This window comes from Pogoniulus pusillus, chromosome 2, assembly GCF_015220805.1.
Source record: "Pogoniulus pusillus isolate bPogPus1 chromosome 2, bPogPus1.pri, whole genome shotgun sequence".
Taxonomy (NCBI): domain Eukaryota; kingdom Metazoa; phylum Chordata; class Aves; order Piciformes; family Lybiidae; genus Pogoniulus; species Pogoniulus pusillus.
The window spans coordinates 20,357,818-20,384,709 of NC_087265.1; the positions used below are offsets into that span (position 1 = coordinate 20,357,818).

The 26,892-nt window shown below is 45.1% G+C and overlaps 3 protein-coding genes across 8 annotated transcripts; 1 reads left to right on the forward strand and 2 right to left on the reverse strand.

Annotated features, from left to right (window-relative positions):
• The first annotated feature begins 229 nt into the window (after positions 1–229).
• Positions 230–12,071, forward strand: OSGEPL1 (O-sialoglycoprotein endopeptidase like 1). 5 transcript variants are annotated; one of them, XM_064157873.1, is made up of 9 exons: positions 230–420; positions 911–1,163; positions 2,406–2,498; positions 3,944–4,331; positions 7,194–7,398; positions 7,482–7,630; positions 8,570–8,700; positions 8,845–8,916; positions 11,748–12,071. In XM_064157873.1, the coding sequence occupies exons 2-9, from the start codon at positions 949–951 to the stop codon at positions 11,839–11,841; spliced, it is 1,347 nt and encodes a 448-aa protein (XP_064013943.1). In that variant the 5' UTR covers positions 230–420; positions 911–948; the 3' UTR covers positions 11,842–12,071. The 5 variants fall into 5 exon arrangements, with proteins under 5 accessions (XP_064013943.1, XP_064013980.1, XP_064013952.1 ...); XM_064157882.1 differs by lacking the exon at positions 2,406–2,498 and having other exon boundaries at positions 231–420; XM_064157893.1 differs by lacking the exon at positions 230–420 and having other exon boundaries at positions 1,000–1,163; positions 3,949–4,331.
• Positions 12,072–15,875: 3,804 nt separating this feature from the next.
• ASNSD1 (asparagine synthetase domain containing 1) lies at positions 15,876–22,489 on the reverse strand. Its single transcript, XM_064157975.1, has 3 exons — positions 21,008–22,489; positions 19,791–19,972; positions 15,876–17,849 (listed from the first exon to the last, which is right to left on the reverse strand). The coding sequence occupies exons 1-3, from the start codon at positions 22,487–22,489 to the stop codon at positions 17,588–17,590; spliced, it is 1,926 nt and encodes a 641-aa protein (XP_064014045.1). The 3' UTR covers positions 15,876–17,587.
• Positions 22,490–22,503: 14 nt separating this feature from the next.
• ASDURF (ASNSD1 upstream open reading frame) lies at positions 22,504–26,198 on the reverse strand. 2 transcript variants are annotated; one of them, XM_064157985.1, is made up of 4 exons: positions 26,028–26,198; positions 24,570–24,623; positions 23,984–24,059; positions 22,504–22,582 (listed from the first exon to the last, which is right to left on the reverse strand). In XM_064157985.1, the coding sequence occupies exons 1-4, from the start codon at positions 26,118–26,120 to the stop codon at positions 22,512–22,514; spliced, it is 294 nt and encodes a 97-aa protein (XP_064014055.1). In that variant the 5' UTR covers positions 26,121–26,198; the 3' UTR covers positions 22,504–22,511. The 2 variants fall into 2 exon arrangements, with proteins under 2 accessions (XP_064014055.1, XP_064014064.1); XM_064157994.1 differs by lacking the exon at positions 24,570–24,623.
• Positions 26,199–26,892: the final 694 nt, after the last annotated feature.

The following is a 26,892-nucleotide window of genomic DNA, read 5'->3' on the forward strand; positions in this document are numbered from 1 at the left end:
TGGACTCGATGACCTTAAAGATCTTTTCCAATTGAAATAATCCTATGATTCTGCTCTGTGGTTTTAAGGACCCAGACCGAATTTACCGACACAAACCTGCGGTGATATACATTAGGCAGGGACGGCCTGGGGAGGGCTGTACGAAGCCAACTTGCGGGGCTGAAATGAGTCGTCTGCTCGCAAGGAGGCAGGAGCGGAACGTCCTTCCCAGACGGCCCACTCCGCGCCGGCGCCGCAGGAGCCGGTGGGCGGGAGCGCGTCCCGGTGCCCGGCGGCTGTGTCTGGTGCTTGCGCCCGTGGGTCACGGGCCAGGCCGGGCAGTGCGGGCCCGGGCTGCCAGGCCCTGGCAGACGCTGGTCGCTACGCTGCTGGGAAGAGAAGGGCGAGAGGCGGGAGTTGGCGGTGAATCGCGATGCCAAGGTACGCTGCGGGGGCGCGGAGAAGCGGGAGTCGCTGATTTGGCACGGCAGGGGCTCGGAGGCCCCTTCCCGTCTTCGCCCGAGGGCCCTGGCTGCGGCCTGGGGCGGCTCTGAAGGCTCGCGGAGCGTGGCTTTGAGCCATGGAGGGTGAAACAGCGAAGAGAGAGCGCAGAGACGGCGCTGCTGACAGCGGGGAATGGGACTGTGCGCAGGGGTCACACGGGGCGGGCGCGTCCCGAGGTGCCGCGGATCCGGGGCTCCCGGCGTGGTTCGTGTCTCTGCCTTAGGGCCGCAGAAAGTGCAGCAAGGATGGGTGAAGAGCTCTTGAAGCGCGTTACGGTAAAGACATCAGTTCCCAACTCTAAAGTTGTTTTGGATTTCTTAGGGTCTTAAGTATGGTGCGTGTGCCTTGGTTGTTATAAAAAGAATTGCTCTTCCCAGAAAATCCGAGCACAAGGGTGAAAACCCTCCAGTCACAGTCCGCTGCACAGCTCTGTTCTAGATGCAGCTGCCGGATAGACGGTGAACGATGAGCAGCATTGCCAGAAGCCTTTTGAAATCGGTCAGACACGGGCGGGCCGTGTGTCTGAGGAGCAGAAGCTCTGCTGGCCGTGGAGAACAGCACCTTCGGCAGCTGGTGCTGGGAATCGAGACGAGCTGCGATGACACCGGCGCTGCCGTGGTGGACGGCGCTGGCAATGTGCTGGGAGAGGCCCTGCACTGCCAAAAGGAAGTCCATTTACAGTAAGAATAAACTTCTCTCGGGCACTTTCCTTTACCAGTGGTGTTACTGTTACTCGTAGGATTGTCCTGTCTGCTCCATAAAACTCAGTGAGAAGTGGATGGCTGTAACAACCTATCTCTAGGGTCACAACACATCCTACTTGAAATACTACTAAGGGTGAGGAAAGAAATGCTCAGTGTTTAACTAAAGTTTCATCCAGTATTTTTTTTCCAAAAGAGATGGATTACTTAGCTTGAGCTAAAGATTAAAGCATTATTACTGTTAAAACCATTAAATGTCTCTACTTTCTTTTAAAGGAAAGTTCATAGAATGATAGAATCATGGAATGCCTCAGGTTGGAAGGGACCTCAGACGTCGTCTACTCCAACCCCCTGCCATGGGCAAGGGATGCGTCTCAAAAGTTACTCAGTTATAGGTGTTGGTGGCTAAGTACATGACCTGACAAGTGAGGTTTGTGAATGTTAAAGTGCCGGCACTGTTTTGGAACAGTGTTAAGGTACATTCAAGAGGGGTATCCGTACCAAAAAAGGGCAAATTCCATCCTTTCTGACCTCACCATAGTAATTTTGCTCTCTTCAGTGTAAGGCTGTCTAGCAGAAAGGGACGTGGAGGTTCTAATCTACAAGCAGCTGATTGTGAGCAAGCAGTGTGCCCAGGTGGCAAAGAAAGCCAATGCCATCCTGGCTGGGATTAGAAATGCTGTGTCCAGCAGTAGTAGGGAGGTGATTGTCCCCTCAGTCTTGGCTCTCTTGGCTCTGGTGAGGCCACATCTGGAGTATTGTTCAGTTTTGGGCACCTCATTACAAGAGGGATGTGGAGGTGCTGGAGTGAGTGCAGAGTGTTTCAGAGGGGTATTCTCAGTACCTACTCCTATTTGGCGGAGGAGAGAAATTAATTGGGGCCATATAAAATTTTACATAAAAATACAGATTTATTAAATTCAATATTTTGAACTCTCGCCACCCCCAACCACTGTATATTAATATTAAGGGTCATACACGATTCTGAAAACAATTTAGGATAAAATATGCACAGGGAATTTGTTATTTAACTAGCAAACATTCAAACTATAAACAGAGAGAGGAGTTTTCCCTGTGGCTTAATGCCGCTTGGGATCTTTATGCTATTTGCCCAGCAGGGCAGGCTGAAACTCTTTCTGCTCTATGGCAGAGGTAACTTATGTTACAGAGGTATCAAAGCTTTTACTCACAACTCTTTATCAATCATTAATCACCCTCCAGGGCTGTGTCACAGCCTGTGTCTAATGTCCAGACTTCAGGGGATCTCTACTCGCAGACTTGGAGGCTGGCATCTTCCCAGCTTGAGGGGAGAAGGTAAATCTTCCCAGTCTCTGGGGTCTTAGGTTTTCTCTAACCTTTCTCCTGGTGAGGGACGATCTCTGCCTTTGGTGCTTCTGGCTTCTTCTGGATGCTGTGTCCAGGGATATCAGCTGGCAGGACTTCAGGAGCAGGAGAAGAATAGTTGTTCACGGCTTCAGGCCACGTGTGCAGACAATCTGGAGTCTGCTTCCTGGTTGTCTCAGCGGCAATGGCTTTTACCAGGCAATGGTAGGCAGCAGGCATGCAAAGTGTGCGCGGCTGCTGGGAGTCTGAGCTCCGTAGGTAAATGCAATGCAGGATCTGGTCCTGGTAGCAATGTAGCGTGCAGATGTGCACAGCTGGCTTAGGAGGCTATAGGCTCCTTATATATATATATATATATGTGTGCAGGCTTAAATGAGCTCTGCATCTAAGGTACGCAGGCAGGTAAGCCGTGAATAAGTCAAAGCATGAGGTCTGAGCCTCTGAGCGCTGCAGGTGCTCAGAGGGTCAGAGGTGTGTCTGAGCTGTGCAGGGTCTGTGCCATGCAGGTGAGTCAGAGCAGCAGGGCGCTGCAATGGGGTCCAAGCTGAGCTGTGGATAGGGTCAGAGCACGTTGTTTACCTGTGCACCCCTATTTATTGATTGTGGGATGAAATTAATGGCCTCTTTGGCCACTAGAATGACCAGTCAGTCAGCCAAACCTTACCATAGTAGGCAGAAGCTACTTGCCTGGACTTTCCCAAATATGGGGATCACATGGGCTTACCCCAGGGAGACACGAGCTGGGTGTGTGGGGGCTTACACAACCTGTTTACAACCAGGGGTCCTGGCAGAAAAACATGTCCAGGCAAGGCATAAATAAGACTCTTTGCGGGCCTACAGGCCCTCCACAACACAGAGGAGGGCAACAAAGCTGAGGAAGGGCATGGAAAATAAATCTTATGAAGAGCAACTGAAGGAGCTGGGGCTGGTCAGTGTGAAAAAGAGGAGGCTGAGGGGACACCTCATTGCTGTCTACAGCTACCTGAAAAGATGTTGTAGAGGGCTGACGCTGGTCTCTTCATTACAGGTAAATAGTGGTAGAATGAGAGGGAATGGCCTCAATCTGTGACTAGGTAGGTCATTAGGAAATAATTTTTCATGGAAAGATTGGTCAGGCATTGGAATGGGCTGCTCAGGTAGTTGGTGGTGGAGTCACCAATTCTGAATGTGTTTAAAAGTCACTTGGATGTGGTGCTTGGAGATATGGTTTAGGGTGAACCTTGTGGAGTAGGGTTCTGGGTTGGACTTGGTGATCCTGAGGGTCTTCTCCAACCTGAATGTTTCTGTGTTCTGTGAGATGGCCTTTACACAGTGTTTGAGAACAGGCAGGATATGGCAAGGTTAAGAGGAGTCTGAAATCTATATGACAATTTATGTGTTAAGACATAACAAATACAATTCTTCATTTTCACTAGAACAGGTGGAATAATTCCTGTGGTGGCACAGCAGCTTCACAGAGAAAACATTGAGCAAGTGGTACAAGATGCTCTTAGTGCCAGTGGAGTTTCTGTAGCTGAGCTGGCAGCCGTTGCCACTACAGTGAAACCAGGCCTGGCTCTCAGCCTTGAAGTGGGGCTGCGGTACAGCCTGGATCTGGTGAACAGGTACCGGAAGCCATTCATACCCATCCATCACATGGAGGCTCATGCTCTGACCGTCAGACTGACTCATCACGTGGAGTTTCCCTTCTTGGTTCTTCTGCTCTCTGGAGGTCACTGCCTTTTGGCAGTAGCACAAGGGGTGTCAGATTTCCTTCTGCTTGGACAGTCCATTGATATAGCACCGGGTGACATGCTGGATAAGGTAATAATGGCCTTACAGGTGGGAATCTTGCTGGGTCTTCTTTTAATTGCAGTTATACGGCGTCACTGTACTAGCAGCAGCCGCCTGAGGACAGTCATACAGCCATCTTCTGTCTCTGTCTGTAATACTGTGGTTTTAAGACAAAAGAGACTGTTAAAAATGTGTGCATGAGATCAGCTGTGAAGGAATTACAGTGTTAGCAAACAGGCATTGTGACGGCTTAGGGCTGGGCTGGCTGCTAAATGAGTGACAGATGCTCTCTGTTAACCTCTCTGTTTTCCCAAGTGGAAGAGACGGGGAACAAGGAAGAGAGACTGATGAGTTGGGAAAGAAACTGTGCTAGCTTTAATGAAAGTAATCACAATAAAATGAAATAGATACAAACAGACATGAACCAATATTGAACCTGATGTTATTGCTGACGCTGTGCGCAGGCACCGGGGAAGTCCCAGACTGGGCTTGGCAGCAGATGGCAACCAAATCCAGGAGTTGGATTCTGGAACTGGATTCAGAAACTCATGGATTGGTATTGAAGGCAGAACGGACAGTCCTCCTGTGGCACAGGCCATTGAAGTGGAGGCATGATCCTGCTTTGGCAGGGGGGTTGGACTTGATATCTGGAGGTCCTTTCCAACCTCTACTATTCTGTGACCCTCATGATCCCTTGTCAGTCAGTTCAGGGTCACCTGTCCTATCCCCTTCTCCCTACAGGTGCAGCTTTTTACTTTCTGCATCCCACTTTGGGGCACAAGATTCAGCAGTGCCCTTGGCCTGCAGCCTAGCCCTTGGCAGTAGTTCTCCCCATCAGCGTTCTTGCTGCCAGCAACAGCCCCTGGCTATGCAGACGTGCTCTGAACTGCAGAAAGTTGCCAGCACTGAGCAGAAGCTGAGCTGAGAAATCAAATCCCTGAACAGAATTGGTTCTATTCTAGCTCAAACCAGGACAGCAAAACTGGCGTGGGAAGTTTCATTGACAGCCCTGATACAAAGAGGTTGTATGAACTAGAGAAGATGGACAATGATGTTTTAAAGGGTACTGTCAGGTCTAAACAACACATACTAAATTATTTCTTACAAGGCTTTTTGTACAGTTTGAAAATCCTGCTTTGGCTTTCAGAATCACAGAATTGTAAAATCACAGGATGCTCTGGGCTGGAAGAGCCCTCCAAAGGTCATCTAGTCCAGTCCTCTTATGTTATCCAACCCTCAGTTCTGGGTTGCTGAGTGCAAGCTGTAAAACTTGTACTCAGAGTTTTGTCCACAAAGACAAGCACAGAGATTTTAACCAGCATTTGTGTCTATTAATGAAAAAAGTGGGAGAGTGAAGGATCAGAAAGAGGATTGTTGAAACAAACTTTATTTCTTTGGTAATAGACTATGGCAGTCAGTGTGTGTTTCCTATACCATAAAAACTGAGTCATTTAGTGTTTTCTTCAAAGTACGTTTGTCCAAACTGTTCTAGAATTGCACTTCAAATTACTCCTGAGAAAGAGCATCCAGATGATGTATGACTTGACCTTATTGTGGCCTGCTCATAATTTCACCTTATCAAGGTCCGGAGGAGCAGAGATTAACAGTATCTCTGTCCACAGGAGCTAGACCAGTTCTTATGGATTCCGTGTTGTGAAATTAAGGTGCAAACGGGACCATATATCACCATGAAACTTTATTAAAGGATAAGGTTGGGCAAAACAGAGTGAGAGACGGGAGAAGGGGGAGAGAGAAAGGTCAGAACAGAGGGAGAGAGGGGAGAAGGGGGAGAGAGAAAGATAAAGAGAACGATGGAGAAGAGAAGAGGGAGCAGGGAAGGGAAAAAGGCTGTGATCGTATTACCCTCAGCCGCAGATGGAGGGGAGAGAGAGAGAGATGGGTGCGTGGCTCAGGGATGATCTTCTGTGGAGTTTGTCAGAGGTTCTCCAGGTAGTGTGCAGGTCTGGTGGTCTGGTGATGGTCTGCCCTCGGTGGTCCAGTGGAGAAGTCACTGGTGGTCCGATGGAGGTGGCACTGGTGGTCTGGTGGGAATGCCACTGGTGGTCTGATGGAAATGCCACACTTGGCAGGCATTTCTCCTGCCTTTTTATACACTTTTCTGCTCAGTGTCCGGCTGCAGCCCCCCAGGGCATCTTCCTGTGCATTCTCAGGCATTCACAGGGGTCCGGCGTCGCCGGGGGGAGGGCCTCCACCCTCTCTCGGCTACACCTGTCCACACCCTGCATACACAACCCTTGGGGGTAGCTGAGATAAGATGTAGGCTTCCTGGGCAGTCCAGCCAGGGTGAGGTCTAGGAGTTTCAAAGGTATTGTCTGTTGATTTGCATCCCTGAGCTTTGGGCTAAGCACCGAGTCTTGAGTCCCAGGAGTAACAAGATTAAGGAGAGATGATGCAATCTTTGTTGATTAAGGAGGGACGATGCAATCTTTGTTGATTAACAAGAGAGAGAATCAGACTCACACACCTTGAGCTGGATTTTATGGCATCTTAATTCTACTCTGTGGACTACAAAGCAGTGATGCAGCTGCAGAAGGAGTTAATTGAGCTCTTTGTAATGAGTGGTTGTGGGTTTGAGTTTAGAGAAGAGCAGATTTAGATTGGATGTTAGGAAAAAGTTCTTTACAATGAGGGTAGTCAAACATTGGAACAGGTTGCCCAGAGAGGTTGTGGATAACCTCTCCCTGGAGGTGTTCAAGGCCTGGTTGGATGAGGCCCCATCCCTGGACATATTCAAGGTGAGGCTTGACAACGCTCTGGGCAAGTTGATCCAGTGAAGGATGTCCCTGCTTACTGCAGGGAGTTTGGACAGGATGACCTTTAGAGGTCCCTTCCAACCCAGGTGATTCTATGACTGATTTATTGTCTCCATAGGTAGCAAGAAGACTGTCTTTGAGAAAGCACCCAGAGTGCCACGGCATGGCTGGAGGGAAGGCAATAGAGCATTTGGCTCAGAGTGGAAACAGGCATCAGCATACATTTAGGCTTCCCATGCAACAGTACCGGAACTGTGACTTCTCTTTCTCTGGCCTTCAGAACCTTGTCAATAAAGCCATCACAGAAAAAGAAAAAGAAGAAGGTACTTTGAAACGAAGTTGGATATAAACCATGGGTTTGATGACCTTCATGCAGGGAAAACCCTTTGATGGTGTATTTTTACAGGTATTGAAGAGGGTGAGATCCTCTCCTGTGTGCAGGATATTGCTGCTGCTGTACAGCATGTGGTGGCCGTTCACATTTTCCAGCGGACGTATCGGGCCATGCTGTTCTGCATGAAAAACAGCATACTGTCAGCGAAAAATGCAGCTTTGGTAGGTAAACTTTGGGTTTTTTTCCTCCGTTTTATATTCATCTGAAAAACAGGTGCCTTGCTGAACTTTCCCTAGACAGGCAAGGAAGATGTCAGTATATAGGACGCTTTAAATAGCAGGATTGAGGTAATAGCTATATAAATATTTACAATGAAGTCTTTCAGTGTTTGGTTTGAAACTAGAAATTAGAAATATTTGTTCTTCCCATTTATTCTGATCTTCCATAACATTTAAGGCCATATAATTTGATATAGTACTCCCCAATACTTGCAGCACTTCTAGTTACGACTGTCTGATCCACTGAGTCTGATGATTGGACTGAATGATTCTTAGAGGTGTTCTCCAACCAAAATGATTCTAAGATTCTGTGCTTTATTCAAAAATGTGTTCTAGTGTACTAAGTTCAAGTGGCACAACTCTGTTATGTTTTCATCTTCAAAGATATTAGTATTTTAATAAATGCATATTCATTGCTGTCATCCAACAACCTTTTCTTGGAAGGCTCCAGGGAGACCTTATAGCAGCCTTCCAGTACCTGATGGGCGGCCTACAAGAAAGGCAGGAAAGGACTTTTTACAAGGCCTTGGAGTGATAGGATGAGTGGGAATGGATTGAAGCTTGAGGAGGACAGATTTAGACTGGAGATTAGGAAGAAATACTTTCCAGTGAGGATGGTGAGACACTGGAACAGGTTGCCCAGGGACCTTCATGGATGCCCTCTCCCTGGAAGTATTCAAGGCCAGGTTGGATGAGGCCTTGCAAAAGCTGGTCTAGTGGAAGGTGTCCCTGCCTGTGGCAGTGGGGTTGGAACTGGATGATCATTAAGGTCTGTTCCATCCCAAACCATCCTGTTATTTTATGAAATACGATGTAAATTGAGTGTGACCCATCAGTAGTTCTGAATTGATGCCTTTTTTTTCTTCTGAAAACTGCCCTCAGGTTGTATCAGGAGGAGTTGCAAGCAATCATTACATCCGAAAAGGTCTGCAGGCTCTAGCAGATGCAAGTGATTTTGCTTTTCTGTGCCCTCCTCCGAGACTGTGCACCGATAACGGCGTTATGATCGCGTGGTGAGAGCTGCTTCTCTTTGCCTGTGTTTCTCTAATGCTCTGTGAAGGCTGACAGTAGAGTGAAGAGTGTCTGTCAGTAGTGACTGAACCACATACATTCAAGTAGCTGGGATGTAGTTTTTATATCCTTTCTTTCTTGCTTAGGAATGGCATTGAAAGGTTACGTGCAGGCCTTGGTGTTCTACACAGTACTGACAGCATCCGCTATGAACCCAGGTAAGTGACTCACTTCATTTGCTGTTACTTCATGTATGCACCATGGTGTGATGGTTTGGGCGTTACCTGCCCCCCCCCCCCCACGTTGGAAAATCACCCAGACTAGACTCAGCAGCTCTGGAAATTGAATGAAGCTTTATATTTACAGCTTAGCACAATATACAAGCAGGTATTTACAATATATACAGCTATATACAGAAATAGACAACTTAAAAGGTATTACAGAAACACAACATCCCTCCCAGAAACCTGAGTCCCCAGGAGTGCCTCTCAACCACCCTTCCACCTTCTTCCCACCCCTCTACCTTATCTTAGATCTTTGCCTTACGCCCAAGGTAGATTGGAGGGTCAGACAGGGGGTTAGGAAGCAGATGGATTAGTCACGCAGACGGCAGGTTAGGTTAGAGAGAGATGTGCAGCCCACGAAGCCCAGAGAGCAACTCTGTTATCTATATTTATGTTCTTGTTCTTATACATCTCAGCAAGCCTATGAGTGAAGTAGGCATCACCATTGCTTTCTTTTCACAGCCTGTAATCTAGTTCACAGTATCATCAGGGTTGGAAGAGACCTCACAGATCATCAAGTCCAACCCTTTACCACAGAGCTCAAGGCTAGATCATGGCACCAAATGCCACGTCCAACCTTGCCTTGAGCTGCCCCAGGGACGGCGACTCCACCACCTCCCCGGGCAGCCCATTCCAGTGTCCAATGACTCTCTCAGTGAAGAACTTTCTCCTCACCTCAAGCCTAAGGTTCTTCTCACCCAAACATTCTAACTAGGCTCAAACTAGCACATATGGTCAATGAGAGGGGAAGGAGGTGTAGATGAAAAAGTATAGCTGAACCTGATAAGGAGTTGTCTTCACAGTGCACAGAATCACAGAATGTTAGGAGTTGGAAGGGACCTCAAAAGATCATCCAGTCTATCTCCCCTGCCAGAGCAGGATCACCTACAGTAGATCACACAGGGATACATCCAGAAAGGTTTTGAATGTCTCCAGACTCCGCAACCTCTCGGGGCAGCCAGTTCCAGGCCTCTTATCCTCACAAAACTTTTCCTTATGTTCACATGAAACCTCTTCTGCTCCTGCTTGCACGCATTGACCCTTGTCCTATCACTGGACATCACTGAGCAGAACTTGGCTCTGTCCTCCTGACACTGCCTTTCACACCTTCATAAACATGAATGAGGTCACCTCTCAGTCTCCTCTTCTCCAAGCTAAAGAGCTCCAGCTCCCTCAGCCTTTCCTCACAAGGGAAATGTTCTTCTCCCTCCATCATCTTTGTGGCTCTGTGCTGGACTCTTCCAAGCAGTTTCCTGAGGCCCTTCATGAACAGAGAGGCCCAGAACTGGACACAGTATTCCAGATGTGGCCTCAGGAGGGCAGAGCTCTAGAAGTTGCTAGCACTTCCTTTTCAGTGTAGTTAGGAAGTGGAAATGATGTGCTTCGCCTCAGGGCCTCCAATCACCAGACACCATAAAGTTATGTGCATATTCCTGTTGGAAACATTGGAGCAAATTCTGCCATAGTCCACTCCCCTTGGCTCCTCATCAGCATCAGTCAAAATGCTCCAAGCCTCAAACTGTGCATTCATAACAAGTAGTCAGTTTTGAAAAAGAATTTGACATAGATCATCTGATAATACTGCTTCTTAATGATAATACTGATCTTGCTAATGACTTGTTAGGTTAGACTTGATCTATGGGTTTAAATAGATCCTTGGCTTAAGGCCAAACAAAATTCTAGTATTTCAAAAGTACCATCTAGGCTTAAACTTGGAATTTTGTTCAGGTCTTTCTCCTTGCCAAGTTAGGAGACTTGGAAGGTCTCAGAACAACAACAACAAAAAGTCATGTAATTGTCACTTGAAAAAGAATAAATTACTCCTCTTCAAAACTCATTTGCTGTATTGATCTAGTGGAGGCTGTCCCTGCTCACTGCAGGGGGTTGGACTAGATGACCTTTGGAAGTTCCTTCCAATCCAAACCATTATATGATTCTGTGTACCTCAGTGAATAAAACACTAAGTTTTGTTTGCTATAAACTATTATCATGGAAGGAGATATTTTTGGATCTCTATAGAGTGTCTTGCATTCATTAGTGAGATGTAACATTAGTAATCAATCAGAATCTAAATAAAATAACATTCCCAAAAGCTGTTTTTGATATCCCAGCTATATTTCCTTGTGGGAATGCAGAATGCAGAAGAGTTGTGGGGTGCAGGTGCAGGAGAACTGTGGGAACGGAGTGAAGAGAAGTGACAATAGACAGTTCCTTGTAATTACACACCTTGGGTCTCACATGCAGCTGGCCACCTTATCTCAGAAGGGGTAGATAATGGACCTTCGCTAACGAGAATAACAAGACGTGTACTTATGCAGATGTGATGGGTTGTCCCTGACTAATTATGCTAATGTGTAGGCCTGTGCTCTGCTGGCTGAGTGTATATATGTTTGGGCTGTACATAATAAAATTGGCTTCTGCATAATTCACATTGAATCATCTGGAGACCCTCGTGGCTGGCCCACACCACACTGGTCTATGGGCTTTTTTACCGTGGTCCCACAGCAAGCAGAGGTAGCAGGCAGCGTGGCCTGCAACACTTTCTGAGTTAGGAATGGCCATAAATGCAATAATTTCCTCAGTGTAAAGAGTTTTGAGGTAGGCTTCAGATGGACTATTGTAATGGTTACAGAGTCTTGCAGTGCAGGGAACATGCAGAACTCCTGCAGTTCCACTATAAACCAGGTCTATGAACCTGCACATCTGTGTGATATGGAATAATGTCATTTATTTCTAACAAATGCATGATTTTGGTTATTTTTTAGAGCTCCCCTCGGGGTCGATATTTCAAAGAGAGTTGAAGAAGATTCCATCAAGATGCCAAAACTCAAAAAGAAGATAAGGTGGTTGGCATCATAAAGAGCAACATAGTCAAATAAAAGCAATTATAAACTGTTAATATTTTTTTTTTAATCTGTGTTGTTACATTTCCTGACATATTTGCTTTGCAAGTGTTGAAAATCACTTGCCAGAGAAATAAGTGCTGTGTGGCATTGCTACAACACTTCCAGTTCCACAAATGTCCAAGTTTTCTAGATGCTAATAATTCAAAGTGCAATTACTAATAAACATGTACAGTGTAAACAGTGGAGATGCTTTCACTTGTCTCTTAGTGTAAGTTTTGGATATTTGTATTACATGTTAGAAAATTCCTACATGCTGTGGGAATGCAATGTGAGGAGGATAATAACAAGTAAACCTCCACCTTGGTTCCCACAGCTACAGGCTACTTATCTATCCTTTCCCAGATAAGTGGACATCTTGTTAATGAGAAAAACAAGGTGTGGTGTATGTAAAAGACTGGGTTGTTCTTGCTTAGTTACGCTAATGTGTAGGTGTGTGCTCTGTGCTCAAGACTATATAATGAGAGCCAGAGCAATCAGTAAAGGTCTCCAGTATAATTCACATTGAATTGTGTGGAGTCCCTGTGGCATCGCTCTGATCACACTGATCTGTGTAAGCTTTGACCACATTGTCCTGCAGCAGCAACAGGTAGCTGCTACAACACACCGTGATGAAGAAGTTCTAGAACATGAAGATGAGAAAGCACAGATTTCAAAATCTCCAGGTGTTTGCTGTGCCGCTACAACGGAATTTCAGCAGTACTCCATTTGCTGCTGTCATTACTGCTAGAGTACTGGAATGTTGGTGTATAGGTCTAGTGCCTTTCATCTTACACAAATTACAGGATGTCAGGGGCTGGAAGGGACACAAAGAGATCATTGATTCCAACCCCCCTGCCAGATCAGGACCATACAGTCTAGCTCAGGTCACACAGGAACACATCCAGACATGCCTTGAAAGTCTCCAGAGAAAAGAGACTCCACAGCCTGTCTGGGGAGCCTGTTCCAGTGCTCTGGGAACCTTACAGTAAGGAAGTTCCCCCTTGTTTTGAGGTGGAACCTCCTGTGCTGCATCTTCCATCCATTGCTCCTTGTCCTATCCCAGGGAGCAAGTGAGCAGAGCCTGTCCCCCCACTCCTGACCCTCAGCCCTCATAGTTACAAACACTTAGTACATCCCCTCTCAGTCTTCTCCAGAATAAAAAGTCCCAGAGTCCATGAGCCTCTCCTCATCAGGCAGTGCTCCAGTCCCCTAATCATCCCCATAGCCCTCTGCTGGACCTTCTCCATTAGATCCAAACTGAATGCAGTCCTCAAGATGAGGTCTCACCAAGGCAGAGTAGAGGGGAAGGAGAACCTCCCTTGATTTGCTGGACATGATCTTCTTAATATACCCTCCAGGATCCCACTGGTTTTCTTGGCCAAAAAGGCACATTACTGTCCCATTAGCTATCCACCAGCACTCTCAGGTCCCTCTCCACAGGGCTGCTCTCCAGCAGACCACCTCCCAGCCTGTACTGGTGCACTTTATCATTCCTCCCCAGGGGCAGAACTCTGCACTTGTCCTTCTTGAACCTCATTTGGTTCCTCTGTGCCCAGCTCTCCAACCTGTCCAGGTCTCACTGGATGGCCACACAGCCTTCAGCTGTATCAGCCAAGCCTCCCAGTTTGGTGTCATCAGTAAACTTGCTGAGCAGACTCTTGTCTGTCTGTCCCCTCATTAATGTCACTGATGAAGATGTTGAACAACACCAGATCCAGCACTGATTCCCTTGGGGACTCCACTAGTCACAGCTCTCAGGCTGGACCTGGCACCATTGATCACCGCTCTTTGAACTCTGTCTTGTAACCAGTTCCTAATCCACCTCATGGCTCAGTAAAACTCATCAGTAGCAGTGAGCTGCTGAGCTGCAAGTTCTCAGTTTTGATGTAAATAATGGATTATTTAACTTTGTCTTTTGATAATCAGGATAATATATTTCATGTGTAAAGCCTTATTATCTGCAGTACTGTGTCCAGCTCTGAAGCCCTCAGCACAGCAAGGACATGGACCTGATAGAGAGGGTGTAGAGGAGGGCTGGAGCACCTCTGCTATGAGGGCAAGAGGAGGGAGCTGGGGTTGTTCAACCTGGAGAAGGCTCCAGGGAGACCTAATAGCAGCCTGCCAGTACCTGAGGGGGGCCTACAAGAAGGCTGCAGAGACATTGTTTACAAAGGCCCAAAGGTGATAGGATGAGGAGCAACGGTTTGAAATTAGAGAAGAGTAGATTTAGGTTGGATGTTAGGAGCAAGTTCTGCACAATAAAGGTGGTGGAACATTAGAACAGGTTGCCCAGGAAGGTGGTTGAGGCCACATCTTTGGAGATATTCAAGGTCAGGTTCAACAAGGCTCTGAGCAGCCTGCTCTGGTGGAGGACATCCCTGCTGACTGCAGGGAGGTTGGACAACATGACTGTTGGAGGTCTCTTCCAACTCAAACCATTCTATGACTCAATGATTATTTATTTGTAGTGGTATTTACTGGAATAAATATTTGATGCATTGAACACCTCTTCAGTATATCCCCTGAAAGCAAGATGAGCAGTTTTCTTACATCAAATGCAAGCACTGCCTCCTGTAGGCAATTGTGAACTCCTACAGTGCTCAAATAAGGGAAGAAAAGGCCTCAGCAACCCTGGTCTCTGCTCATTTCCAACTTAAACCTTGGTTTTACAGTGCTTTTGCAAGGGAATTTTTACATGCTTGAATTTAAAGCACTGAAAAAAATCAAGTTCTTATCTTTATGATCAAGGAGGGTTTTTTTCAGCTCTTTTGTTTATTTAATTCCAGAAAGTACCTGTCTTATACAGGAGAAGTAGTTGCACAACACTTATCCAGAGGCAACAGGTACAAGCTATAACACAGCAAGTTCCATCTAAACCTAAAGAAAAACTTCTTTCCTGTGAGCGTGCCACAGCCCTGGAGCAGGTGCCCAGAGAGATGAAGTCTGCTTGGGAGGGATTCCAAACTCACCTGGACATTGTGCTCTTGGGCAAACTGTTTTGGGTCACCCCACTTTAGACGGTCTCCAGGGGCAGGGCACCTTCCACCAGACTACATTGCTCAAGGCCTCATCCAACCTGGTCTTAAACATCTCCAGGAAGGAGGCATCCATGACCTCCCTGAGCAACCTGTTCCAGTGTCTCACCACCCTCACTGTTAAGAATTTTTTTCCTAATCTCCAGTCTACATCTGCCCTCCTGAACCTTCAATTTGTTCCCTTTCATCCTAACACTACAAGCCCTTGTAAAACGTCCCTTCCTACCTCTCTTGAAGGCCTCCTTCAGGGAGTGAAAGGCTCCCTGGACCCTTCTCTTCAGGATAAACAGTCTCAACTCTCACAGCTTGTACTCAAAGGGAGGTGCTCAAGCTCTCGGTTCATCTTTGTGGCCTCTTCTGGATCTGCTTTAGCAGTCCCACGTTCTTCTTACACTGAGGGCCCCAGAAATGTTTTGTAAATGCCAATCTGAAATCAGAAAGGACTTAGTAATTTTAACAACTATACTAACTCATCTGTTGCTGTGCACATTCCTTACCTCTTGCCATCAAATCCCATCACTGGAACGCAGTAATGTTCTCTACCTGGCATATCCAGGACAACGACTGAGCCTTATGCACAATGCATGACATGCAGCCTAGGAGAAAACAGACTCTCAGCCAGCTGTTAGGATTGGCTTCCATCAAAACCCAACTGCCTTTTGTTTTTTGAGTGCAACACTGTCTTTATGATCAAGGCAACTTGTGCCAGCTTGCCCAGTTCAGTACTGGCAGCAAATGGAGCATATTCAGTTGAAAAGCGAGTACTGAACTCTTTACTAGCCTGGGCTGTAAGAATCACTTGGAGATAACCAAGCCACAGCATAATCTGGACCAATTCATTGACTCCCGGAGCATGTTTTCTCTTTATCCCTACTGTTAATTTTAACCAAGCACAACATTCTCTCATCTTTTAATAGCTGTAAAGACACACACATGCATATGTTACAAGAGACCGCAAACTGGAACCCAGATCTTTAACAAAATGCCCTTTACTGACAGAGTACCAACATCAAAACCACACAAAAATTCTCACTGCACACATTGAAAAGGTTGCTATTTGGAATTTCGTCCAAAAAAAAGCCTCAAACACAAGGCAGTGGCAGTCATCTTTCAGTTTTAACTCCACAAAATATTGGAAAAGGATGTTTGTATTTGGTTTTGTTTGGGTTTTTTGGTGTTTCGGTGGTTTTTTTTTTCCCAGAAGCAGCAATATGCCAACAGCTTAAACCACTGAAGTTAATTCAGTATTTAATATAGAAAAGCCATAAACATGTAACAAGTCTACAAGTTGTGGTATCTAGAAGATATAGCAAATTTGAATTTAAAAAAAATAGAAAAGTTACATTATTCTTACTAGAATGTGGCTGAAGGCATCTACTTACATTTAGGCTTTCCACCTTCTTTTCAAACCCCAGTAAAAATGGAATCCAAGCTCATTAACTTCGGGTACTCCGTATTTCTGCGGATAGCTCTGAGCTTCAGCTGTTTCTTCAGAAGCTTTTGCTGACAGCCTAAGCTCTGCTGCAGTCTGGTATGGTTTTCAAAGGCTTCTGTGCAGATCTTACCACACTAGTGAACCTATCAAGTGTCAAACCTAAATGCATTTTCAAGTAGTTCGAGTGCCAATTTAAACAGTGTATGCCCAGCATATTGCATGAATGACACAGTGCAGCTGTGCTATTTGCAATACACCAGCTCTCTGCTACACAAAGGAAAAGCCATTGGGCTTAATTCAGTGTGGGCAACAGATTGGATGCATTCAATATGCTTTTTGTGATACTGACATCAATGGGGAAAGGGGTAGGGAAGCCAATATCTGGTGGACAATAAACTGGACATGAGCCAGCAATGTGCATTTGCAGCCCAGAAGGCAAATTGCATCCTGAGCTGCATCAGAAGAAGCATGGCCACCAGGTTGAGAGAGGTGATTCTGCCACTCTGCTCTGCTATGGTGAGACCTCACCTGGATGACTGTGTCCGGCTACGGGCGCCTAACACAAGAGACACATGGATCTGCTGGAGTGGCTCTAGAGGAGGGTCACCAAGATGACCAGAGGGCTGGAGCACCTCTCCCAGAGAAACAGACTGAAAGAATTAGGGGCTGTTCAGCCTGGAGAATAGGAGGTTCTGGGGAGAACTTACAGCAGCATTTCAGAATGTGAAGGCCATCTAAAGGCTGGGGAGGAACTGTTTAGAAGGACTTGGACTGATAGGATGAGGGACAATGGTTTGAAACTGAAGCAGAGCAGATTTAGGTTGGACATCAGGAGGAAATTCCTTACAATTGAGTGAATGAGTTAGAGTGGTGAATACTGGAACAAGTTGCCCAGAGATATGGTGGAGGCCCCATCCCTGGAGGCATTCAAGGTCATACTTGATGGGGCCCTGCTGTAGTTGTAGGTGCCCCTGCTAACTGCAAGGGGGCTGGACAAGATGGCCTTTGAGGGTCCTTCCAACCCGATGTATTTTGTGATTTAATCCTCTCTTCCTCATAGATTCCTTTCTCCCTGCCAGAAGATACATTCCTAGCAAGTCTCTTGGGCTATAGACTTTGATCTTGGATGTAATACTTTGATAATTAACAATGTCCAAGTCTGTAAAAAATACCAGACCAAAGATTCTAAGAAAACTAAAGATTTACTGAATTCACATATAAAGTAAATGCAGCATCTCAAGATGTGGTCTTCATAATTCTTCTACTGACAATAACTTCAGTCTGCTACAGATGTCAGCTGCTTTTTCTCTGCTGCTCTCCAGTTTTGCAATTCGAGATCCGAACTGTACAGCCCTCTTGGGCAGAATGGTGGATGCTGCAAGGCCAAGCTCCTTGGCTGCAAGGCGCAGAATCAGCTTCTCACCGACTCCTCGAGGTAAAGTCAAGTCAGCTTTTTCTGAGATGGGCAGAGAACTGAGGAATGAAACCACATCTTCATCAAGAAAAGGAAATCTGGAAGAAAAAAAAATATATATGAAGAAAGTCTCTTTAAAACCCACATACCAATACTCTTGGGTTTCCCCTTTACCACGTGGAAATACTTCAAAGTCCAAGTCAGTTCCTAACTACAGATGTACCTTACATGTTAGTGTCGCAGTACTGAGGGGCAAGTCTCCAAAGCAGTTATACTGTCTTGGAGAAAGAAAACATAAAGCATAAAAAAAATATACCTGGAAGAAGCCTGATTTAGATTAGACATTAGGAATAAATTAATTCCTTTGATGAAGATGGTGAGGCCCTGAAAAAGGCTGCACAGTGAAGTTGTGGAAGCTCCAAGCCTGGAAGTGTTCAAAGCAAGGTTGGATGGGGCCTTCACCAACCAGGTCTAGTAGGTATCCATGCCCATGCCAAGGGATCAGAATGAGATGATCTTTAAGGTCTCTTCCAACACAAAGCATTGTGTGATTCTGTGATAATACATGATGTTTAATCTTAGAAGCACACAAGTTTTCAAAAGTCAACCAACAAGAGAGTAAGGACAAGCACTAGAAATGTTGAGCTTGTACAAAACAAAAATTATGAAGAAAATCTGAAAATAAGAGCAAGACAAATTTTAAAGGAACACTTCTCAAGATAACTTCTAAGTATTTAAAAATACTCTCTGGAGCTACGCTGCCACTTTGAATCCAAAATACACCCACAATAACCTCTGAGAACATTTCAAATTCCAGGTGTTCCTTCTATCTGATCATAAGCATGATTACCAGCATTGCAATTGTTTTTCTGCTGAACTGAAAATGTGCAATCAAGGAGAGATTTGGAAATATACTGGCACAAATATTGCACGAAAAGACCTTTCATGCACCTGAGAGGCCTCTGCTACTGGGCAATACCTAAGGAATTCTATGCAAGTTGGTGGTTGCATGGTGGAAATAAACACAAACCAAATGATTCTTTAACTACTTGATTCAACAACTCAGAACTGCAGCGTGTATTAATCATGTCTTTTCTACCTGGCTTCTACGTTACACTGCAATTCTCCAAAGTCACTCCCCAAATGACCACACCAGAACGCTTCAAAGTTGTGCAGAAGACCTTAAAATACTAAAACCAACTTGATTTTGTCAATTTCATGGAATCACGGAATTATTCTGGCTGGAAGAAACCTTTAAGATCATGGAGTCCATGTGTTAATCCAGCACTGTCAGGTCACCACTAAACCACCGAATCATAGAACTTCAGTATCTCTTGCTTCTTCTTAAAACTTTACATGGACACCTGATGTTTCAGTTGCTGAATTTCCTTAAGTATATCTTCCTCAGAACTACAGGCCACTTTTTAGAAACCTGTGCTGGTTTGAGGCTAGTGGAATATTTTAATGAGAGAAATCAGATCATTCATTTGTCTGCTGAGAGGGATAAAAAACCAAAATGTCAACAATTTGTCCCACTTGGTCTGTGATGCTGGATCTATTCACTTCCTCTTCACTCTAATTCTTTCCACTAATACTGGCTAACAGAAAACAACATAAGCTTTGCTGGTTGTTTTTGTTTGTCTGTCTGGGAAAATAGAGTGAGAAAGAGTAGCTTTGAGCCCTTATGGGCAGCTTTATTTATCCAGGAGAGAGTCTGGATTTCTGTATTATTTCTAATTTGTATAGAATTGTAAATACTTGTAAATATATTGTCTATACATGCTTGTAAATTTAGCTTTGCTGTAAATATACCTTCATCTTACTTCCAAGCTGTCTGAGCTAGTCTGGTAAATCTCAATAGTAGGGGAGGGGAAAGTTCCTAATCCATCACAGAATCACGAACCCACACACCACAGTACATATTAACAAAATTGCAACAGACCTTACAGACAGTAAAAATTTCAGTGAAGCTTGAGTGGAATGTCAAAAGCAAAATCTCACTGGCACAACCAGTCTGCTTCATGTTAAAACAAGAATACCTGGCTTCTTTTCCATGATCAGCAATAATCCTGTCATCTCTGCCAAGATTTCTGGAAGAAATGCGACCCAACTCAATTTCAAGTTCTTTATTCAGGCCCTCTAAGCCATACTTTTTGAAGCAAACACGATGTCGAGAGTAACCAGCAAGCTGTTCATCTGCTCCAATTCCTGAAAGCACAACCTAGGAAAACAGAATAAAAGAAACCTTTCTTGGCACCTATACAAGCTGATCATTTGTGTATCACACCTTGCAGTCAAGAAGGCTAACAGAATCCCAGGGGTCATTAAGAACAGCGTGACCAACAAGTCAAAGGATATTTCTTCCCCTATACTCTGCCCTAGTGAGGTCAGACCTGGAGTACTGAGTTCATTTCTGGGCTCCTCAGTTCAAGGGAAACTACTGGAGAGTCCAGTGGAAACTACAATGATGCTAAGAGGCCTGGAGCATCTCTATAAGGAGGAGAGGCTGAGGGACCCAGGGCTGTTTAGCCTGGAGAAGAGCAGACTGAGAGAGGATCTTCTCAATTCTGATCAATAGCTAAAGGGTGGGGATCAAGACAATGAGGCCATTCTTTTCAGTGGTGTCCAGTGGCAGGACAAGGGGCAATGGGCACAAAATGGAACTGAAAAAGTTCCACCTAAACATGAGGAAAGAAGTATTATCTGTGAGGGTGCTGGAGCCCTGGAGCAGGCTGCCCAGAATGGTTGTGGAGTCTCCTTCTCTGAAGAGATTCCAAACCCACCTGGACATTCTGATCCTAAGCAACTTACCCTTGGTATGCCCTTAGCACAATGGTTGGTCTAGATGATCCCCAGATGTCCCTTTCAGCCCTCACCACCTGGAATTCTGTGATCTTCAACATCTAACTACATCTTAAGGAAAACAGCTCCAATACATATCTAAACACATTACCTATCATGATGGGATGTCCTTGCATGTTTATAGAGACTGAAACAGTTTCCAATTAAAACCCTGTAATTTTTTTTTCCTAGGCACACTGTTACTTACTCAAGCTCACACACAGCACAGGGCAGAATTGAATGCAGCTTTTAACCCCATAACTGCAAAAGGATTTTAATTACAGAATGATTCCACATTCTGCCACCGAATTTCAGAAGATGCATCAATACTGGAGGACCTCTACTGATTTCAGAAACAGAACTGGTTTTACAGTGACAGGTCAAGCAGAAGGCAGAAAGCAACAAAACTCAGTACCTTTGCAGGACTTTTGTACGGCTTCAGCTGTCCTTGGTTACTAATAAAACCCTCCCCTCTGGAAGCAAACCAAATTGCACAGCCAATGCTGTCATCTAATACTGTATCCAGTGGATAAATCAAGTGATGAATGCATTCTTGTCTCATTTTTTTTAGTTCCTCCAGTGTAACATTGATTTCCACAAAGTTCCAGGTTCTTGAAGGGTTAATGGCTTCCAATTCTTTCAGTCCAGCCCTACCAGTGATCCTGTCAGGAACATCGAAGCAAGACAAGGGAACAGCACTTTTAGCATCAAGATCTTGACACCCTTCTCGATGACAAACCAAATCCAGCTGTACTTGCAGGCTGGCACAGATTTTAGTGGGGCTTTTTTGCTTAGCCTGTTCTTTGGCCATAAAAGCTACATTAAGAAGATCAATTGGCTCCCCTGAAGGCACATGTTTATCAGCAAGGGCCGCAATCACCATGGAATCAATGCCGCCAGAAAACAGCACTCCAACGTATGCCTTCCTGCTAGATGTGCTTGGAAGCTCTCTTGTGTTTTCATCTTTCCCTCTAACAAGAGACAAAACCCGTCTCTTCACTGCTTCATTAAGCACATCAGTAAACTCATGGACTAATTTTCTCCGGTGCTCCTCTGCAAGAAATCCTTGAAGGGTTTCTACAGAAACCACGTGGGTAATATTGCTACTATCAGTGTCTGGACATTCACCTGAAGCTCCGGAAATTGTTTTATTCAACGGGATAACGGGTGCTGTGAGAAACAGTTCTGATTCATTCATCACGAGACGTATGTGGTTTGGTAAGTCTTTTGAAACTTGGTCCAGAACATTAATGAATCCTTCCACTGCTGCTTTCTCTGTACAGCTGTACTTCCATGGAAACAGTGTCAAAGACAAAGATTTAGTTGCTGCACAAGCTTTGAGATCAATTTTGAAAATCCCCGATGCTGGGACTTCTTGCCACTGGTTACCTGATTCAGACTGAACACTCACAGATGCGAGACAGAGAGTACTGTCAGCCTCATCACTGAAGCGCCAAAGCAAACTACGACGACCAAAATAATCTCTGCCAAACCATAAAGTGTGTCTAGATGCTTGGTAATAAACAAAAGACCAGGGACCCCGAAGCGATGAGAAGAGTGACAAAATGTCTGCTTCACTACTGCATAACGCAAGATGACGAAACATCACCTCAGTGTCATTCTCTAGATTTCCCACGTGCACTCCACCGAAAATCTCTCCATTCCAAAGAAAAACGTTGCTATTGGCATCTTCCACAGGCTGAGGAGTCACCGGTCCCCTCAAGTGAAGAACGTGGCCATAAAACAGACATTTGTAAGAGAGGTCAGACACAGTTTTTATCAATTGTTTGCTGCTGTCTGGTCCTCTTCTTCTAAGACAGCAGAGCAGATCTTCATTAAGGAAGTGATGAATGACATGTTTGCTACACAACGTGACAACACAACAAATACCACACATTCTGACTTTGAAGTCAGTTGGACTAATTCTTGATTTTAGTCTTTTCTGAATTTTCCATCTCCTGATGTGTCTTCTTTAAGTCATCTAATATGTCTGTGTAAGAACAAAAACACACAACTATCGGTTCCATAAACTGGTACAGTTTATGAGTAGGTAATTTAAGAGCGTACTTAAGAAATTAATAACTCCGGCACCTTAACCATCAGAGAATCACAGAGTTGTTTCAGTTGGAAAAGACTTTTAAGATCACTAAGCCAAACCATTACCTAACTACCCAGTCTTTTGCTAAACCAAGTCCCTCAGCACCACATCTCTGTGTCTTTTAAACATCTCTAGGGATGGGGATTCAGATACCTTCCGGGGAAGCCTGTTCTAGTGGTTGCGATCTTGCTCAGTTAAAAAAAAACACCATAAAATACTAAGTTACAAAAGTGCTGCAGTACCAATGTGACACCAACATAGCTCACAGTGGCTTACTTCTCTTTAACTGTACAAAGATTATGTTTCAGTTTTTGTTTTTCACCTTTGAAAGAAAAGCACACTAAATGTATAAGGCCCCAATACAAGGGGACATGGACAGTGGTGGCCATGACAGAGCAAGAGGCAATAAAAAAACTGGAATACATAAAGTTCCACTTAAATATAATGAAAAACTTCTTTATTGTGAGGTTGCTGGAGCCCTGGAGCAGGCTGCTCAAAGAGATTGTGGAGTCCCCTTCTCTGGAGAGATCCCAAACCCACCTGGACATTGCAATCTCAGGCAACCTGCTGTGGGTGACCCTGCTTTAGCATGAAGGTTGGACTAAATGATCCCCAGAGGTCCCTTCCAACCCTCAGCATGCTGGGATTCTCTGATTCTATAAGAATTACAGGAATGATCAATTATTGCCTATATAATCATTATGACTCAAGACATTTGTAAGAATAAGTGAACTGTCAATTAAAATGTCCATACTATTAAATCAAAGAAAATGAAAGCAGTAGTTGTTCATTCCAGAGATAAATTTATACTTCTAATTTCATGGACCTAACATTTTTCAATCATCAACTTTATCATCAATTCTCTTAACTTTATAGTCCCACAGATCCATTCTTTCAACTACCTGGAGATTTACAGCTTAGGCTCCAGCTTTACTTGCCATTATTTTCCTCCTACTCATCCCATGCAACTTTTAGACTGTTGTAGTTCTTGTTGTTGTTACTGTAATTTTTTAAGGGCCAAAACACTTTATGGCTTCCCAAAGGGCACTGAGAATAACAGCTCCTCCGTGGGGCAGACGTTGCTGCTCTTCCTACATCTTCAGCACTCAGTCTTTTATGACATCCCTGTATCATGTGGAAATGCTTATCCAGTCCCAAGTAACAAGCATGTGTTTTAGGTTTTACTTTGCTTTTGATATACAGATGCCAGTCTTTCATTTTAATATACCTTTGAAATCATGAAGAGCTCTGAAATACTTAACTATTTGATCAACTTTTACACTGCAAACTTACTTTTGCACTGAGACAGCGTTTCTGTTCGGTCTACAAGGAAGAATATGTTGCTATTGGGTTGCTGCTTATAAACTTTCTGTAAAACAAAAACAAAGCTGCATGAAGTCAAAGCCAAAAACTCTGGCAACCACACTGCAGAAAGCTGATGCAGGACCATTGTGATACTTTCATTTTCAAATCAGAAGACTAAGTTCTGCCCTAACAACACCGGCACTCCAATGACAACATCAAAAACATTTAATGGGCGAGCCATGACTATTCTGCATTTCTCTTTTCCTCATATGTGAGGGATCACATTCCAGTTTAAAACACAAGAAAAGTAAGACCATTTCTCAAAGCCTTCTGATCAACTCAAGCATTTTAATGAAGTTACTCAGACAAAATATAACACGGCAAAAAAGCCCAGCAATGCATCGTGTTACACTGCACCAGTGTATGTAATCAAATTATTTGGAGGGTGAATTATTCTAACAGCGGACCACAGCTGTATTAAAATCAATTAAAGACAGCGTTTCCCCTCTTGAGTCTGTGCTCATTTCTGTGATGCTAAAATGAAAGTATCAAACCCAAGTTTTTAAATATTTACCCGGTTCTTCTTCAAATTAGAAAGCTCATCAACTACAACCTTCTGCTCTTTAATCTGAAAGGCAAAAGAGGCACTTCAATTCAATTATGAAAAATAAACCTGAGTTATGATCCTGGTGGTGAGCACACTCACTGGTATTTTAAGGTAAGTATGTGCATGTATTGCCACTGTTCTTGGAATGGAACATTGAACACAGAGTGGAAGTAGAGATAAAAATTACGTATTTAATAGATATAGAAACAAATTATTTGGCTTGGTATGCCACTCTCCTACCATCAAAAGCAATCACCACTGGGAAGCCAGAGTATATCCAACTACTTATGATCAGAGCAGAAGAAAAGAAAACATGCACACAATTAATAAAACATCGAATAACATTAGAAAGCAAAACTTAGCATAGTATCTACATTTTATAATCACAGATATCCTCTAGATTTAAATTAGTAACACACACATCCCAACACCCCAACTGTATTAAAAACCACAGAAGCCTTTTTGTTGCTCTGGGGTTCTCCTTAGAGGGATTTACCACTCTCTTCCACTGCACTGGCAGACGTGGTAAGTAGTCTCATTTTATCTACCATGACAGCTGTGACCGCTAAAGAACAATCAGAAGGACAGCAATAAAATCCAGAAAATAAAACAAAAATACGGTCAGCAGGCTCTAAACAATTTTTCTTAAAACTCATATGGTTTTCTTAGTTCCTCCTTTGTGTATAGTGGAATTGCCCTAACAGTAGAAAGCTGACACAGTGGTAGGCTAGCCAAACTGAAAGTGGCACACAGAAAAGACTGTTCCAGCAGCTATATCAGTGTTCTATATCTACAGCTCCAACCGGTGAAAGAGCAGCATAATCCACTTCTGCTTAGCAGAAATTACAACCTGCAATACTGTTACATGCTAGATGTACAGCTCCCCAGGCAATTAAAACCATCAGTGACTTTAAACAGTAGGGTCATACGGAAAAGGAGGCCATGGAACTCCACAGATGTCACACTAAACAGAGCTCCTGGCATCATGGAGCGTAGAACAGAGCTATGAGGAGAGCCAGCCTCTTTATTAAATCCCTGGAGACTTTCTGAGCAGCTAGGACTGGAATAGACGCTCAGGAGAAAACTTCGCCGCGAGTCACATGACGTTTCAGGCTCGGCTTGGAGCAGTGAGAAGCAATCTGGCAGCGAGAAACAATCTGACAGAGAAGAGAGCTAACCGTGACGCCGAGGGCAACCCACTACCAGATCCCTCGCACTATAGCGGTAGCCCTCCCCATCCCGGACAGGCCATTTCTTCACGCTGATCACTCCCGAGGCGTCACGGGGCCGCCTCCTGCCGCCACTACGGCCCTGGACATGACTCAGCCTGCCACAGAAATCCAAGAGCACCGCGGTGAGGGAACACACACAGAGACAGGGCCGCGGCCAGTCCCTTCCGCACGGCTGCAGGCCGCCTCATCTCACCTTCCGGCTCAGCTCCTCCTTGTGGCGCAGCCTCACGATCTCGCTCTCGCCCTCCTTCTCCTCTTCCTCTTCCTGAGCCGAGCGGGCCGACATCCCCCCGCGCAGCACGTCCCGCCGGGCACCACGGCCCCACACACACCCGCAGCGGCCGGAACGGTGACAGCGCCCACACGGACGCGCGCGCGCAGCGCGCATGCGCACAGCAGGGCCGCGCGGAGCGGTGAGGCGCGAGCGGGCGAGGTGGGCTCCGTTCCCGCCGCGGCTGCCCCTGGCGGTGACAGACAAAGCTCTGCGCCGCGGCCGGGACCTTCCACCGATCGAACACTCGCCTTAACCTGTCACCCTGTGAGGTGGTTTGGGTGTTATCCGCCCCCCCACACTTTCAGAAATACCCAGTTAGACTCAGCCGGACTCTGGGAATATGAATGAAGCTATTTATTTACAGCTAGCACAATGTACAAGCAGCTATTTACAGTATATACAGTTATAGACAGAAATAGACAAGGTAAAAGGTAATACAGAAACACAACTCCCCTCCCAGAAACCTGAGTCCCCAGGAGGGGCTCTCAACCACCCCTGCACCTCCCTCCTGCCCCTCTCAACCTTACCCCAGTCCTAAGGAAGAATGGAGGTTCAGCCAAGAGGTTAAGAAGCAAGGTTAGTGGCAGATGAGGTTAAGGAGATGCAGCTCAGCCAGAGCCCAGCCCAAAAGTGAAGCCAAAATGGCAAAAGTGTTATCTAGTGTTTACATTCTTCTTCAGCGAGACTCTGAGGGAAGGAGACATCACCATTGTTTTCCTTTCACAGCCTATCATCTAGTTTTTTTCGCACCAAAACATTCTACCCTGCTTCAAACTAGCACACC

Coding starts and splice junctions, on each gene's coding strand:
- ASNSD1 (XM_064157975.1), bottom strand. CDS start 22,489: ATGTGTGGTATTTGTTGTGTTGTCACGTTGTGTAGCAAACATGTCATT. Junction 19,973..21,007: donor CGTACAAAAGTCCTGCAAAG/GTACTGAGTTTT, acceptor CTGTTTTCCTAG/GTTGTGCTTTCAGGAATTGG. Junction 17,850..19,790: donor GATCATGGAAAAGAAGCCAG/GTATTCTTGTTT, acceptor TTTTTCTTCCAG/ATTTCCTTTTCTTGATGAAG.
- ASDURF (XM_064157985.1), bottom strand. CDS start 26,120: ATGTCGGCCCGCTCGGCTCAGGAAGAGGAAGAGGAGAAGGAGGGCGAG. Junction 24,624..26,027: donor AGGAGGAGCTGAGCCGGAAG/GTGAGATGAGGC, acceptor TTTGCCTTTCAG/ATTAAAGAGCAGAAGGTTGT. Junction 22,583..23,983: donor AACGCTGTCTCAGTGCAAAA/GTAAGTTTGCAG, acceptor GTTCTTACACAG/ACATATTAGATGACTTAAAG.
- OSGEPL1 (XM_064157873.1), top strand. CDS start 949: ATGAGCAGCATTGCCAGAAGCCTTTTGAAATCGGTCAGACACGGGCGG. Junction 7,399..7,481: donor AGAAAAAGAAAAAGAAGAAG/GTACTTTGAAAC, acceptor GTATTTTTACAG/GTATTGAAGAGGGTGAGATC. Junction 8,917..11,747: donor AGCATCCGCTATGAACCCAG/GTAAGTGACTCA, acceptor GTTATTTTTTAG/AGCTCCCCTCGGGGTCGATA.